General features: G+C 42.2%; 1 protein-coding gene across 1 annotated transcript in view; it reads left to right on the top strand.

The window, feature by feature from the left end:
• Positions 1–17761, top strand: part of GRIK1 (glutamate ionotropic receptor kainate type subunit 1) — a 233388-nt gene that overhangs the window by 99755 nt on the left and 115872 nt on the right. Inside the window, exons 2-3 of the mRNA XM_077807269.1 lie at positions 12333–12500; positions 15780–16037. Of these exons, the coding sequence (XP_077663395.1) occupies positions 12333–12500; positions 15780–16037 (426 nt within the window). The remainder of the gene's footprint in view (positions 1–12332; positions 12501–15779; positions 16038–17761) is intronic.

Raw genomic sequence — 17761 nt, forward strand, 5'->3', positions numbered from 1 at the left:
ATTCGGGCTATGAAACTGCACTGTAGATGTCCTGGCTCAGACTGGAGCCCAAGCCCAAGCATCTAAACTACACTTTTATAGCCCCTCAGCTGGAGTCAGATGACACAGGTCAGCCATAGGTGTTTTATTGCAGAATAGCCATACCCTTTGGGGCCTAAGTGATGTAGGAGTGATTCTCATTGGAACATGTTCTCCTAAGTGCTTTTGAAGATGTCAGCCTACATGAAGAATATTAAGCTGAAAAAGGAGAATTTGTGAGTATTGGGACACTTCATTACAGTCTTGATAATAGCTTTACCTATAAATCTCAGCTGTACTTCTTGTCTACCATTCTGCTTATGCCCTGGTTTTTCATTTTTAGGGGTTTTAAGTACAGCCTGGTGAGCATTTTCAAATACAGGGGTTTTAATATGTGAATCCCAGACTGAGTATGAAACTTTTGAAAATGCAGAGGGTTTAAAAAACACAAATGTATTTGGATTGTTACTTAAATTCTTCCCACTGTTCCAAGTCCCACAGCCTCTAGTGTTCTTTTATAGCCCTGGCTCCTGGAGTCATGTGAATATGAGAATCTCATTATTTCTTTTAAATGAAAGCTAAGTTGCTAGGCCTCATGGTTGTGGAGAAAAGCTTGAAAATGTCACATGAATACACTATATGGGTTCACAAACCAGAAGGCAATTAAAAAGAACTCCTGTGTTATTTTTAAATCATCAAGATTTAAGCCAATCTCATGGGTTTTGTGGTCCTGACTTAGGATTTTTTAAACACTTATAGTTGGCAATATTGTTTTCCTTTAGTTCCACAGTAATGCTAAAAGACTTCCCTTTTGCTGGCATGCATCCTGTAAGTACTGTTGACATAGTAGGAGAGAGCAGAGTTTACTAGAGAAAATCTATTAAAAATATTGGAGAGAAATTCAGTGGACCCTATTATAACCCAATCCTTGCTGGACATTTTCTGGAAAGACTAGTGCCGCAAGGAGACCTGCAACTGATCACAAAAGAGAAAGGGCAGTCATGTATATGTTGTAGTACTCTTTGGTTAATTGGAGTGAGTTGTAGTTGGGACGCATCCAATAGGTTTTGTTGCAAAATCTGGAGTACATGCACTGAAGCCGATGAATGCAGTAGCATGCTAGAGCAGAGCTTGGTGCTGAAAACCATCCCAGTTACTATTTATTTTGTCTGTGTACTGTGCAATAAACACTGTGCTTTCAGGCTGGCTTTCCTGCAGGGTACTCACAAAGGGGCACGGACTATAAAAAACAAAACAAAAACAGATGAGTTCGTGCGTCAGTCCTGTTTTGAAGAGTCAGAGCGTGGTATAGATTTGTCTTCATGAAGCAGATGCATTTTAACACCTGTGATTTGCAGGTTAGATTACTGGGTGACTGCTTCAGTTTGGCTTGCTTTCTAGGGGGCTATAATGGAGAGTAAGAGATGGTTTAAGAGGGTTTCAGTGACTAGTCAGGTTGTCCCTTACATTTGTTAGCTGGATATAAGATTAGGAAGGAAAGTCCACAGAAATCTCTCTGCAAATGGGGAAGGGGTGTAGCTTTGAAAAAACTTTGTAAGTTAATTTATTGCTTGAAAAATGTCAGATTGATACCACTGAAAACTGACATCCCCTGTTGAGCCACAGGACAGGGTAGAATCTCAGGCAGTAGAAGTCCAAACTTGCCCCTCTGCCCTGCCCAGATGCTTTGGCTCCAACATGCACAGACACCTTTGAGGATCAGTTTCCATCATGCCTATTCAATCTTGGCCATAGTGCTAAGACTGCTACATATGATGATGTTTTTGTGACATTGAGAACTCTCCCTGGGAACTGGGCAGACAATAATACCTTTCATAAAAGAGCAACAACTTTTTGCTGCTACTGATTAGGGTTGAATTTATATCAGGTCAAAGGAGTCAAAAGCTCTGTCCCATTAGCACTCTTGAGCACCTTGGAGTGAAGCATTTTAAGAATAGGTGGGGGAAAAGACGTGATCTAGTAATGACTTCTGAGTCTTAGTCCTTGACAGCATCTTTAAGTGATGACAGATTTATCTGGTTAGAAAGACTTTTGTAACATTTTTAGGAGTGCCCACTGAAGTGTGCTTTTATGGTTTTGACATTTCACTTCCTGTCAATTTTTTCTTTCAAAGGATGCAGGAGGTTGATGCCTTGTCATATTAGTCAGTTCAACTTGGATTCCCTTCCTCCTCCTCTTTGAACATCAGTCACTCATCTGGCTAGTGCTCTCGTCACCGTCAGAACTACCCTTGCCAATTAGCCACCATTTCCCTTTTATTCACTGCTGAGGAATATTTTAATACACCTGACTCTAAGGCCTGGTCTACAGTACTCGGTTATTTCAGAATTAGCCGAGTTACCTCGAAATAAAACTGGTTCCATCCACATGACCAAACCAGTTTTTTTGATTTAAAGGGCTCTTTACTCAGATTTCTGTACTCCACCTCAGCAAGTGGAGTAGTGCTAAAAATCGCGATGGCAGTTCCGGGTTACAGGTACTGTGGACACAATTCGACAATATTGGCCTCCAAGAGCTATCCTGGAATGCTCCCTTGTGACCACTCTGGACAACACTCTGAACGCCGATGCGCTAGCTAGGTAGGCAGTAAAAGCCCCGGGAACTTTTGAATTTCCTGTTTGGTCACCAACAGCACAGGCGACCATCAGCACAGTCCACCATCACAGGTGACCACGCAGTCCCGGATTCACAGACCGAGCTCCAGCATGGTCCGAACTGGAGGTACTGGATCTCATTGCATGTTGGGGAGACAAATCTGTTATGGCAGAACTACGTTCCAAATAAAGGAACACAAATACGTACACTAAAGTCTCCAGGGCCAAGTCAGAAAAAGGCTACTCCAGGGACACAGAATAGTGTCGTACAAAAATCAAGGAGCTCAGGCAAGCGTACCAAAAACCTAGGGAGGTGAACGAGCGCTCTGGGTTACAGCCCCATACATGCCGCTTCTACTGTGAGCTGCATGCAATTATGGGGGGGGGGGGTGATGACACCACTACCCCACCACTGTCCGTGGACACCTACAAGGGGGAGTAGCACAGAGCGAGGAGGATGAGCTTTTGGAGGACGAAGAGGAGGAGGAGGACAGCGCACAGGCGGCAAGTGGGGAATCTGTTTTCTCCCCTAGCCAGGAACTATTCTTAACACTAGAGCCAATAGCCTCCCCCTACTCCCAAAGCATGCTCCCGGATGATGACTCTGGAGAAGGCACTTCTGGTGAGTGAGAGCTTGATGGGAGCCACGCAGTGGGGGGAAACCTAGCTGCGCTGGGCTGTTCACGTTTAGTTTAAAGGTCTCATCCCTGCTCACAGTCTCATTGTAACCCTGCTGTGGGTGTGTGTAACTATCATCCCAGAGAGTCCACAGGCTGCCTGCAAGCTGAATTCTGTTGCCTGGCCACATGTGATCGTGTACTCACACCAAAGTGGCAGGCACTTCAGTATAAGAGGCAAAATAAGACCTTGTACAGAAAGAACATGTGCTATGTACTATGAATTGCCTGTTTCACTGAGAAACAGTGTCCCCTTTATTCTCTAAAATGTATCTTTTAAAATACAACTCTCCCTTTTTCTCCTCCTGCAGCAGGTGCAAATGTTTCAATGTGGCCCCCATCTACTCCATCCCAGAGGCTGGTCCAGATTAGAAGGCGGAAAAAATGAACTCGGGATGACATGTTTGCCAAGCTCATGCAGTTCTCCCCTACTGCTAGGGCCCAGCTGAATGCGTGGAGGCAAACAATTGTTGAGTCGCGTAAAGCATTACATGAATACAAAGAGAGGGGTGCACACGATGAGAGCAGGCAGGATGCTATGTCAAGCTCATGGGGGAAGCAAACTGACTTGCTCCGCTGTATGGTGGATCTAATGCGGGAAAGGCAACAAGACCACAGACTGCCGCTGCAGCCTCTGAATAACTGTCCTCCCTCCTCCCCAATTTCCATAGCCTCCTCACCCAGACACCCAAGAACGCATGGGGGGTGGGGAGGCTATGGGCACCCACGCAGTCAACCCCAGAGGATTGCACAAGCAGCAGAAATCTGGCATATCCTAAATTTTGATTTGGTTTCTGGACTTGTCCTTCCCTCCTCCACCCCTCTAATCCAATACCCCCCACCCCCATCTAGCTTCTGATTTCTCTCAATGTTTTGTGCAACAAATAATAAAGAACAGTTTTTAAACAATTGTGACTTTATTTCCTTTCACATACACACGGCGAGTAACTTTAAGAGAAACAAACAACTCTCACACCGTACCCTGGCCAGTCATGAAGTTGGCTTTCAAAGCTTCTCTGATGTGGAGTGCGCCCTGCTGCACTCTAATTGCCCTGTTGTCTGGCTATGCGAAACTGGCCGCCCCCTTACTCTCACAGATATTGTGGAGCACACAACAAGCAGCAATTACAATTGGAATAGTCGTTGTGCTGAGATCTAACCGAGTCAGTAAACTGCACCAGCGCGCTTTCAAACATCCAAACGCACATTCTACCACCATTCTGCACTTGCTCAGCCTATTAGTTGAATTGCTCCTTACTACTGTCCAGGGTGCCTGTGTACGGCTTCATGGCATTAAGGGGTAGGCTGGGTCCCCAAGGATAACTATAGGCATTTCAACATCCCCAACAGTAATTTTCTGGTCTGGGAAGTAAGTTCCTTCCTGCAGCTGTTCAAACAGACCAGAGTTCCTGAAGATGCAAGCATCATGCACCTTTCCTGGCCATCCCACGTTGATGTCGGTGAAACGTCCCTTGTGATCCACCAGTGCTTGCAGCACCATGGAAAAGTACCCCTTGCGGTTTACGTACTGGCTGCCCTGGTGTTCCGGGGCCAAGATAGGGATATGTGTTCCATCTATAGCCCCACCGCAGTTAGGGAAGCCCAGTGCATTAAAGCCATCCACAATGGTCTGCACATTTCCAAAAGTCACTACCCTACGCTTGATACCAGCTGGTCAATGATTGCATTGGCTACTTGCAGCACAGCAGCCCCCACAGTAGATTTCCCCACTCCAAACTGATTCCCGACTGATCGGTAGCTGTCGGGTGTTGCAAGCTTCCATAGGGCTATGGCCACTCACTTCTCAACTGTGAGGGCTGCTCTCATTTTGGCATCTTTGCACTTCAGCGCAGGGGACAGCAAGTCAAAGTTCCATGAAAGTGGCCCTACGCATAAGGAAGTTTCTCAGCCACTGGGAATCATCCCATACCTGCAACACTATGCTGTCCCACCAGTCTGTGCTTGTTTCCTGGGCCCAGAATCGGTGTTCCACGGCCTGAACCTGGCCCAACAGCACCATGATCTCCCAATCGCCACATGCCATGCCGTCTGTGTCCATGTCATCAGTACAGTAATCGCACTGTCGTCCCTTCCTTGCCCGGTTTTGCAGGTACTGCACGTATTGCTGATAACGCGTGAGGTATTTACAATGGTCAAAACTGCAGTGGAGATCTGATCGGGCTCCATGGCTATGGTGCCTGCATGGGTAATCCTGGAAAAAGGGCGCAAAATGTAGAAGAAGGCAGCAGAAGCTGTGCTGTTTGTTTCACGGTAGCTGAACAAAGGCTGAAAATTGTTGTCTTCTGTGGCTTTCATGGAGGTGGGAGCCCAGGACAGACTACATGGAGAAGCTTGGAAGCGTGGCAATAGCGGGAGAGTAGAGTTGGCGGTGGAAGCTGTGCTGCTCAGTTCACGATGGCTGAGCAGAGTTGAGTTGGAGAGGTGGATTCATAGTAGCAGGAGAGCAGCGGTGCACCATCTGCTGAAAGCAGTATGGCATCTGCACACCAAAAAGTCGCGAAATGATTGTCTGCCATAGCTTTCTGACGATACACACCCAGAAACACCCGCAAGAATGTTTTTGCCCCATCATACACTGGGAGCTTAACCCAGAATTCCTATGGGCAGTGGGGACTGTGGGATAGCTACCTACAGTGCACCGCTCTCACATTCGATGCTAGCCTTGGTACTGTGGCCGCAATCCGCCAAATTCATGTGCTTTAGTGTGGACACAAGACTGAATATATAAAATAGCTTCTGAAAATTCAAATAGAATTTCAAAATAATTTCTTATTGTAGACATACCCTAAATGTCTTTCTTTAGCCCTTTGCCCATAGTCTCTCAGTGAAAATGGTGAAAGGAGATGGTTTCCCACATCCATCCACAAATGTGTGTGTGTGTGTGTGTGTGTGTGTGTGTGTGTGTGTGTGTGTATACACGCGTGCGCACAAAAGATGTGGGACCAGATCCTGCACCCATCCATTTCACACTGATCCAGCAGTGCAAAGCAGAGGGACAGCTGTCATCTCAGTGCAGCTGGGATTCCCCAGATATAAAGGGACCATGTGATATAAGGCTGCTACATCTGTTTCTACATCACCTGTGTCCCTCCATACCAAGCATGACGGGGGCATGAAAGGAAAGAGCAGGATTACAGTGTGTTCCAGTGTTCAGTGGCTCATGAAATAGCTCCCAGGGTACTGTTCTAATCCATGGACTTTAGAGCAGCCCTTATGCTGCTCTAGGTTACAATAGTTCATCCCCTGGTGCGGCTGAGGATTAGAGTAACAGAAAAGGTGTCTTAGATCTAGGTCAAAGGATGGGGGACAATGGGAGATCTTCCAAAGAACTTGAAACAAACATCAGCCCCTTCCGAAAGTCTCCTCCATGGATGGTGTTCAACTGCGTCATTTCAGGAGCATTGTTTATATCTAGTGTATCACTTTTTTTCTTGTAGAGCCCTCTGGTTAATTCATTTTTAAAATGTTGTACAATCTTCACTTGTATTTAATTGAAACATCTGATAAGTATGATAAAGAACCAGTTTATCACTTAAACTTCTGTTTCTCTTCTAGTTTGGAGCTCACAACAAACTAGGGTGATCAGATAGCAAATGTGAAAAATTGGGACAAGGGGTTGGGGGGGGGGGTAATAGGAGCCTATATAAGAAAAAGGCCCAAAAAATCAGGACTGTCTATCAGGACTGACTGGACTATAAAAAAAATCTGGACATCTGGTCACCCGACAAACATACATGACAGTGAGGTATTTACTAAATATAGGAAGGTGAATTTAGTGGATTAATTTGTTAAATTTCTTCAGAAATATTAAAAATACAATAGGATAAATTTTATTCACTATCATTTTTAAAGATGCCTGATGAAGGATTTATGGTCTGATATAACCCTTTTCACATTTAGGTCACTGGCTAGAACCAAACCCAGGTTGGTAGGGATCTGAAGTTGTTCACACAAGAGTAGATTCTACCACTCTTACTCACACTGAGCAGCACCTTACTCTGCGAATAATCCCTTTTATTTGTATGATTAACAGGAATCTATTCAAATACAGACATTATTCAGCATGAAGAAGGGTGGTGGCATCTTGTTCTAAACAACTATGAACAATCAGATAGCTGCTTGTTGGCCTCTGAAAATAATCTATTTAGTGGTCTCAGGCCAGTTTCCAATGAAAAAGCATCCAGCATTTGGTGGCTGCACATCTGATTATGAAGCAGGGTGTTTAGTTGAACTAAAGATGCATGTACAGATACATGTACATATCGATTGCATATCCAAAACAAATGCTTGCAGGCATACCCAGAGTACCTCACACACCAATAAATGCACTGGTATGTATATGGTATAAGCCATTTTCAAAAATACTTTAACACCGTTAGTGTAGACAAGACATATCTAGAATATGGACTAGAGGGGCACTTTAGCATATCCCTCTAAAATACAGCAGTATTTAAGCTATAGACAGCAGGCTTTTAGAAATACTTTCAGAGTACAGAGTACAACAATGCATATACAATTCCCATTGAGACTGCTTTGCAATGATATTCTAATGAGGATTCTGTCCTTTTCAGTAACATTTTTAGGGTGTGCATTTTTTCCCCTTAAAAAAAAAAAAACACAAATCGATCAGCTTGCAGCTTTTGTGGACACTTCTTATTTGGAGACCAAAAAAGTTCGATGTAAAATTCTGCTTTAAGTATAAATGACTACTGCGAGATATTTTAACTATTAATCTTAATTTCTCTTTTCAATTTTTCTGAGTGTATTTAGAAGGTGACCGATAACATCTGAAAAAGTGTTGTCCTAAATACAGATTAACTTAAATATTTGTCGTTTTCCCCATATGGACCTCAATGTAGTAATGAGAGTAGTATCAGTAGATGCCCTGCTCCTGCATGGAAATCAAGAGGGCCGTGTGCAGGCATAGGGATCTGCCCACATGAATCTCATTGAGGATTAGGGCCTTTTAAATAGGTACGTAGATTGCAAATGATTGGGCCAGAATAATGATGATGTAAATGTTCCAGTGGATCGCTCTTGGGTTCTTCTGCATTGGAGTGGGAAGATGCATGCATTTACAAATGTGCATGTGGTGTGTGAAGCACCCAAAATCAGAGAGATCAAACCATTTAAACTATTTCAGGAAACTAAAGTTATAGAAGCATAAAATATTTAGCAAGCAAGATAGAGATGTTTTGCTAAGATCATAATAGTTTAAAGAAACCAAACGGCAAGAAAAAGAGGATGGCATACTATATAGACAGACCCTGACTTGCTTTAGCACAGAATTATCTCTGTTTGGGAGTAGGTTTAGTCAATGTTTGTATATGTTGGAAGAGGAGAAATAGTCAGCTGATGAGAGGAAGGAAGGTAAATTGTGGTTAACCAACAGAATGGTAAACTGGTTGGCAATGCTGTTGTTCATTATCAATAAGAACTCTAGGACCTGAAACAATTTTGTGCAGTCAGAGTTAACCCTGCAGTACATAACTTAAGATATCCCATCTCAAGCAATTACGCTATTTTATATGGATTAGAGAGGTAATCTAAACTACATATTTAAAGGAGTAGCTATCGAAATAGATAACATTGCCATCTTGTTTTCTTTTGATAGCTTCTAGTGCTTTTACTGTTGAGTTAAAATGCAAAGCAGGTCTTAATTCCACTGTGTATTTCCCTTTCCTGATTGTCAGCTAATGACTACACTAAACCTATATTGGTAACATCAAAACTGCAAGAGATTGCAGTACATTAGCTGAATATAGTCTGATGAATAGAAAATATAAAATTTCACAAGGGGGAAAATATTTAACTGAGAAATCCAGAATATTCTCTAGTGCCTTGCACTAAAAGGAGTAAATTATACTTGCTAAATCAAGTAGTGAACCTGGAGACTGCTGTTTAAAGGAGCGCTTTTTTTTTTAAATGGCTGTGTGTTATACATTCAATCAAATCAGTGTTCCCAGAAAGCCTGAATGTGTTATTGGCATAAAAAAGTCTCTTGAGGTTAGTATATATTCCAGTCACCCCAAATCATAAGTCTAAGCACCAGATCAGAAAGACCTGAGAACCCTGATACATACTAGCCTTCCTTCCCCCTAAACTTCCCTGTGAGAACCACCAAGGCATTCCATTATAATGTTCAGTTCCCCTCAAAAAAAAAAAAAAACAAAAAACAAAAAAACAAAACACACCAAAACAGTCACACCTGTTACTCTTTAAAAGGCTCTTCCTTGGAAATCCCACCTCAAGTTTCCAGAAAGACTTAACTTCAGTTGTCAGCAGTATAATCAGGAGCAGATCACAGATTTTATTTTCTGGCCTCTGAAAATATAACAGAAGCAGAACAGAACCTAGGAACTAATATAGTTGCCCATGTGGAATGGCATGCAGCCATGATCCTATCATATTTTACAAGTTTAAGAAGGGTTGAGTCAGTATTTGGGTGGGACATTTCCCCAAAACCACCTACCTACATGCTGCAAGAAGTATTGTGGGTGATTATTCAATAGGTAGTGTCTGCCCCTTTGAGAAACTGCTGAACCAATTCTCCAGCACAGTGCTAGTGGGCACTGTGTTGCTGGAGGTGTCATTTTTCTTGAGCACTTTTGGAACTTTTTGTAGGAACAGGGACATTAGTTCTAGTTTTGTCACCAAAGTCCAACTTCAGAAGCTGCATTCTACCTACTTACATTTCTCCCTGCAGTTTCAATATGATAGTGGCATGCTTTATCCTTCACTGTTGTGCAGCATTTGTGTGTGCTGTCAAACAGCTGGAATTTTTCACCCCAGAAGCAGCTTCATTTCACTAGTGGATAAAATGATCCCCGAGTAATGGGCCAGTTTTGCTCCCATTAAGGCCCCATTCCTCCAAGTGGCTTCATGTGGGTGGACCCGCCATGGTGTTAATACAATGTTAATATGAGAGTTAAAGTTAAGGCTCCAATAGCAACATTAACTCACATTGCATACATGCAGCATCTTCCCTTCCTACCTTTCTTGCTAAATGGTTACCAGTAACTTAATACATTTCTGTTTATATTAAAGAGGTCACAAAATGCACAGCATACGTGCATGTTGCTGTAAGATCCTTGGTCTGGATCCAGCACGGTGGTGCAGCTGCTTTGTGGTGTAGTGCTGATGCAACGTGACCCTCAAGCTGCTATTGCTGATTGCGGGCGGATCAGCCCAGCAGCACAGTCAAGCCTCTAGTAGCCTAGAATCCACCTCGGCTATACCAGTATCAAGGGCATGGCCAAGGTATTCCTGTTGATCCTTAGCTGCTATTCGAGACCCTTGGAGTTAAGCATAATAAAGCTATACAAGATCCCTAAAGAGCACAATTTAGAGCAGCTTTCACCTGCTCCCATTTACACAAATGACTTAGTGCACAGCTAGCCTAGAAGCAAGGGCACAAATCCAATCTTTGCAGTCCCTGCTCCTGAGCTGTGCGGGGTGCTTTTTGGTGGCAGCCTAAAATTTGGGCCCTTGATTTTTATACTTCCTGACTCTTATTAATTTTAAGTATCCAGACTTCTAAGTTTGTGGTTTAATATAGTCATGGCCATAATTCCTTCACAAAACCACAGCGTTTGCATTTTAAGTCTCAGCGTTCAGCTGTTTGGGGATTTCTGTGTGAAAGTCCAGCAATAAGCTTTCAAAACAGGAAAAATGTTTGTCCTCTGGGCCTGGGGGAGTTTGCCCAGATTTTAACCAAAAAAATCCAAAAACCTTCCAGGCAGAGATTAAGCTTGGAAACTTTCAGCCCAAGTAGGGTTTTTATTGGAAAATTTGAAGCATCTGAAAACTAGGAATTAAAGAAATCATTTTGCAACTTTATGATAGCATGGTCTAACCAAGCAACCGATACAAGACAACCCAGATTTTACCTTGCTCTGTATGGCTGGAGTGGGGACAGTTGTGTTAGGAGCCTTCCCCAAACTTCCTGTGCCAAGGTTGACCTTTACTACAGTCCTTGCACTCCCCTGATTAACAAAATGCCATGGAGGTTAGCACAGCTGCTAGCTCAAGCCTCTCCAGAGGAGGTGGAATCATAACCCCACCCTCCTTTCCACTGGTCGGCAGGAGCAACAGGTGGTATAATGCTTGTACAAGGCACAATGCCCCCCAGAGGTCCAACTGAGGTAGCTCATCTCTGCTTAGTGCCCCCAATGCCCGGCTGTGCCTGAAATGGGTAAAGTTCTAAGGGCAACGTTTTCAAAGTACTTAAAATCACTTTTGAAAATTGGACATAAGAGCTGCCATACTTGGTCACACCATGATCCACCTTGCCCAGTATCCTGGTTCTGACAGTGGCCCATAACAAAGTTTCTGGAGGAGCATACAGAACAGAGCAATTATGAAGTGATCTGCCCACCTTCCACTCCAGCTTCTGGTAGTCAGAGGTTTAGGGTCACCCCAAGTATGTGACTGTCCTTGGTCATCTTGACTAATAGCCATGATGGACCTATCCTCCATGAACTTATCCAGTTCTTTTTGGAAACCACTTATACTTTTGGACATCACCACATCCAGAGCATTGAGTTCCAGAGGTTAGTTGTGCACTGTGTGAAAAAAAGTACTGCCTCTTGTTTACATTAAAACTGCTGCCTATTAATTTCATTGAGTAACCCCTGTGTTTTGTATTGTGTGAAAGGGCAAACAACACTTCTCTATTTCCACACTATTCATGATTTAGGCTCTATGTCACTTATATGCCTTGAAATTTTTTATCCAAAAGTATGTTACTTCAAAAATATTTACCTAGAACATGTGCAGCATCTTTCACAGATGTCTCTGCAGGTAGTGTGTAGAATATGGATTTATTCTACAGTAATATCATGGATAAAATGAATGACCCCACATCCATTAGTCTTAAAATCCTAGTTTAACAATGCTGAATACTCAGGCTATTATTGCTCATAACGTGCTTTTATCTTCCATGTATAGTGATGAATGAAGAAGTGAATAATGCTTCTCCTTTATCTCCTTGCTTCTACAGGAGGAATATTTGAAACTGTGGAAAATGAACCTGTTAACGTTGAAGAATTAGCTTTCAAGTTTGCAGTCACCAACATTAACAGAAACAGAACACTGATGCCTAATACCACATTAACCTACGATATCCAGAGAATTAACATCTTTGATAGTTTCGAAGCTTCAAGACGAGGTAATTATCTTAATATTTTAATCTTCTGTAATTTGTATGTTCTGTACAGTGTTATGCTTTTGCGGTAGCTCAGATATTTAGAGACAAAGTATAGCAGGAAAATTCAGTCTACAGCATTATTGGGAGGTAAGAGCTAAAGCTGGAAGACACTACTCTTATCTAGTCTTTGATAAGCTAACACCACCAAATGGAAGATGGCAGGGCCAACCCAATTCTCTTTAAAAAAATGGATTTACCATAGAATTCTGAAGAAAATGAAAGTAGGTTAGAAGAGAACATGTCATGTCTCATAATTAAGATACACTGATATACAGAATTCACACCAAACTAATTCCAAGGTACTAAGAACAGGGTGAATGAAGAGGTTATCCTGAAATGTTAACACTTTGCGAAACAGCAGATGGGTTGCTCTATTCTAACCATTTATAAAAATTGGGCTTGAAAAAGTAAGAAATATATATTCTCATCCATTTATTTTCCCTGAAAAGATGAAGTGTCTGACACCTCATCTAACGTGCAGACTAAAAGTCAAAATCTCATCTGGGACTGTTACTTGTTTCCTTGGACACAGCCTAATCATTTCTAAAAGACATCCTTAAGTATGCTAAGAGTCCATAGACAGTAGTTGCGTTCCCTGAATTCAAACACGGTCACAAAAGTTGACGGAAACAAGACTAGAAAAGAGAGCCATAAATCACCAAGGCTTGAGGATGTGCTTTGCAGTTCATTCATTAAAATAATGTGGGTTACTGTAAAAGCAAATGCATAAAATAAGTTTGCTAGAAGGCAAGTTCAGGATTACTGAACTAGATATGCAGACCCACATCATGAGTCTTGTTAGGAACAATGACTTGCTCCTTGTTATTTATATATTTGCCTCATAGCACTCAGTGTAATTTATTACTCAACTTAAAAACAAAAACAAAACGAAAACCAGGGAGCTGCTTCAGACAAAATTATAAAATTCCCTTATAAGACAGTTCTTTGTAGTTTTTCTTGTTAATTTGCCTTTCAAATATCATTTCTGGACTCATGCATACTACATAGGTCGTGGTAGGTTTTAACCGACAGAATTTCAGATTCCATAAAAAGATCCTACCTTGTGGCTACTGAGAACTACTATTAAACTCATATTCCAAACCACATCAAATAAAAATGTTTACTTTTTGTCCTCATAAAACATTGCCAGCATCTTTATGCTTTTAGGATTGTTAGGATATAGATATTCAGGCCTGCCTGTAAAGGCCTATACTTTAAGAATGTAGGTATATGTTTATCATTTAGCTAGTAATAGGAGGTATACAAGAAAGAATCTGTGTAAGGGCCTTCTCTCACTGTGACAGTCTGAGGCCCTGTTCTTAGGCTAATGCCTTTGGCTAAGCAGCAGAGGCAGTCATATGCTGGGAAGCGCACGGTCACATCCTCACATTCCAAACTAGTCAATATGGGGCTGTTAGGAAGGTGATCAGATATATCACCTCCAGAGAAAGGGAAGAGCCTAGAAGATATAAAAGGAAATTTAGGTTGATAGTTTTCTGTCTAGTAAGAACTCACTTATCAATAGACAGCTGTGAAACCCTTATGTCTTTATAGATGTAGTTGTGAAATCCTCACTTCTGTATTGTTTTGTCATTATAGTTCCCACTTCGCTATTGTTTACTGGCATGGTCTCTGTCTGGTTCTGTGATTGTTTGTCTGCTGTATAATTTATTTTGCTGGGTGTAAACTAATTAAGGTGGTGGGATATAATTGGTTAGCTAATCATGTTACAATATGTTAGGATTGGTTAGGTACATTTAAGTAGAATGATTGGTTAAGGTATACCTAAGAATATTACTATATAAATTAGGGAAAAACAGGAAGTAAGTTGGGATTCGAAAATAAGGAAAAAGGAACTTGGATTTAAGCTTGCTGGAAGATCACCCCAATAAACATCAAATTGTTTGCACCTTCGGACTTTGGGTATTGTTGCTCTCTGTTCATGCGAGAAGGACCAGGGAAGTGGGAGAGTGAAGGAATAAGCTTTAACAGACATCAGTACCCACAATCCTTTAAGAAGGCTTGCAAATTAAACCTTGGAAAGCCATGTTTCATGCGGTGTGCGTACACAGTGCTCATTTGTAAGCTGAGAAAATAAGAAGTGCTTGATTTTCTGTCACATTGGACTAGTATCATAGAGCTAAATATTAGCAGAGAAGAGCTCAAGCTCATTGTCTTTGTTTGGATAATTTTAAGCATTTCAAGTAACTGCAGTTTATTTTGTGTTTATTCAACATTTCCAACAAACAAGAATCAGATCACTGCAGGCTACATGGAATGGTTTCACCCCAACCCATAAAGATTAGAAATATTTGCAGCTAGATTTCTATCACATACACAAGAGCTGTAAATTTTGTTGCATTTTAGAATGATTAGCCTGAGGAAAAGAGGAGAGGAACAGAGAGGTGTAGAGCAACATGGGTGTGGGGTTTTTTAGTTTATGGCTAGAAATAGCATACATTATGGTGATTGGAGTAAAGGTATCCTGCTTTGATATGATTTCCAGAACAATCTTATTTTCTTTTCTTATGATATCACTGGCTTGGGCCTGCTCTTATTAATTGCAATGGGAATTTTGCTATTGACCCCAGTGGGAGCAAGACTGGATCGAATATGCATTACATCATTTTGCATTTAAATTACTTAATCGCTAGAAGACATTTGCTTGACATTTTAAAAATGAATATACCAATGTGCAGCAAATCTCCATTTCTCTTTTTATTGGAAATACCGTCCCTGACCCTTAATAGTAAAAAGCAAGAAATATACAACACGAATCACAATGCCCTTGCCTCTTTATAACTCTTTGGCTTGAAATTAACAAACTAACTCATTTTGATAGCAGTTGGCCAACCTCTCCATTGTCACTCTGCCATGAAACTTAATTCATATGACATTCATTTGACATATAGGTTTTCAGTGTAGCTCTAGGTTTCTCCAGGATAACACCACATTGGGTGAGGCATTTCAGCTCAGTCTGATGAAAGGTAATGAAGTGAAACAGTCATCTTATTTTTTATTTGCAGCGAGTTGATTCTGTGATATACTGCTCATCAGCTGTGCAATGTAAAGTATCTCTAATGCAGGTGCCTTGGGGGACTGGAGAGCAGCGCGGTCACCCATTCTCAAAAGCACGCCTTTCAATACACAAAATGTACCACAAAACCAAACTAAAAATGCAGCACATTACCTGACTTTGCAGATCATTTACAGCTCTTCTCCCCTTCCTCTCTTTCACAGCATGTGACCAGCTTGCGCTTGGTGTAGCTGCACTGTTTGGTCCCTCCCACAGTTCCTCGGTCAGTGCAGTGCAGTCTATTTGCAATGCTCTTGAAGTTCCACATATACAGACCCGATGGAAGCACCCTACAGTGGATAACAAAGATACATTTTATATCAACCTCTACCCAGACTATGCAGCCATCAGTAGGGCAATTTTGGATTTGGTATTATATTACAACTGGAAAATAGTGACAGTAGTATATGAAGACAGTACAGGTACGTAACCGTTGGGGCATGATTATATATAAAGATATTTTGTTTCATAAAAACTGAAGGTAGTAGGATGTAGCACATATGGGAGAATTCTCCTAGGATGTAGTGTAGAAACTTATCACTTGACACACTTTTACAAGTTTTCACTTTATCAGAATTCAGAGCTGCCCATTCAAGTGCTACCACCCTCGCGGTACCAGCTGGTGCTTTGCATACAGAAAGAATATGGTTTGACCACTGCTATAAAATGACATTGTGCTTTTCATCACTGAGAACAATAATACAAAATCAAATAGCTAATCTCCACAGGCTGTGCTGAGTAATAGTTTGTGTGAGTATGCTCTAGGAATTATTTTGGGGAAGTTCTGTGGCCTGCGTTACACAGGAGGTCAGACTAGATGATCACAGTGATCCCTTCTGGCCTTGGAATCTATGAATGTCAGGTTGAGAATCGCACTGATGCATAGCTGACCTGGAAGTAATTGTATGTAGAAGATTACTGTTGAGTAACTCAAATTGAAGCCATTTTAACATGGATGATATCGGTGTCCCTTGAATTGTGCCCTGAAATCACCAGCCTGGATAACAAGTGAGTGAGTATCTGAAAGTCAGGCTGTGCGTTCTGCAGTTGCTGCTGATGCTGCTCCCCTGGAAATGAAATACAGAAGAATGTATTCCTCTTGTGGTGAAGATCCCTTCCCCATGTGCACAATGTGGTACGTGGATGACACTTTCATTGCTGTACACTGGGATACCATAGAATATCAGGGTTGGAAGGGACCTCAGGAGGTCATCTAGTCCAACCCCCTGCTCAAAGCAGGACCAATCCCCAATTAAATCATCCCAGCCAGGGCTTTGTCAAGCCTGACTTTAAAAACTTCTAAGGAAGGAGATTCTACCACCTCCCTAGGGAATGCATTCCAGTGTTTCACCACCCTCATAGTGAAAAAGTTTTTCCTAATATCCAACCTAAACCTCCCCCACTGCAACTTGAGACCATTACTCCTTGTCCTGTCCTCTTCCACCACTGAGAATAGTCTAGAACCATCCTCTCTGGAACCACCTCTCAGGTAGTTGAAAGCAGCTATCAAATCCCCCCTCATTCTTCTCTTCTGCAGACTAAACAATCCCAGTTCCCTCAGCCTCTCCTCATAAGTCATCTGTTCCAGACCCCTAATAATTTTTGTTGCCCTTCGCTGGACTCTCTCCACATCCTTCTTGTAGTGTGGGGCCCAAAACTGGACACAGTACTCCAGATGAGGCATCACCAATGTCGAATAGAGGGGAACGATCACGTCCCTCGATCTGCTGGTTATGCCCCTACTTATACATCCCAAAATGCCACTGGCCTTCTTGGCAACAAGGGCCCACTGCTGACTCATATACAGCTTCTCGTCCACTGTCACCCCAGGTCCTTTTCTGCAGAACTGCTGCCTAGCCATTCGGTCCCTAGTCTGTAGCTGTGCATTGGGTTCTTCTGTCCTAAGTGCAGGACCCTGCACTTATCCTTATTGAACCTCATCAGATTTCTTCTGGCCCAATCCTCCAATTTGTCTAGGTCCCTCTGTATCCTATCCCTGCCCTCTAGCGTAACTACCACTCCTCCCAGTTTAGTATCATCCGCAAATTTGCGGAGAGTGCAATCCAAATCATCCTCCAGAACATTTATGAAGATATTGAACAAAACCGGCCCCAGGACCGACCCCTGGGGCACTCCACTTGACACC

Source organism: Eretmochelys imbricata, chromosome 1 (genome assembly GCF_965152235.1).
Source record: "Eretmochelys imbricata isolate rEreImb1 chromosome 1, rEreImb1.hap1, whole genome shotgun sequence".
In the NCBI taxonomy this organism is placed as follows: domain Eukaryota; kingdom Metazoa; phylum Chordata; order Testudines; family Cheloniidae; genus Eretmochelys; species Eretmochelys imbricata.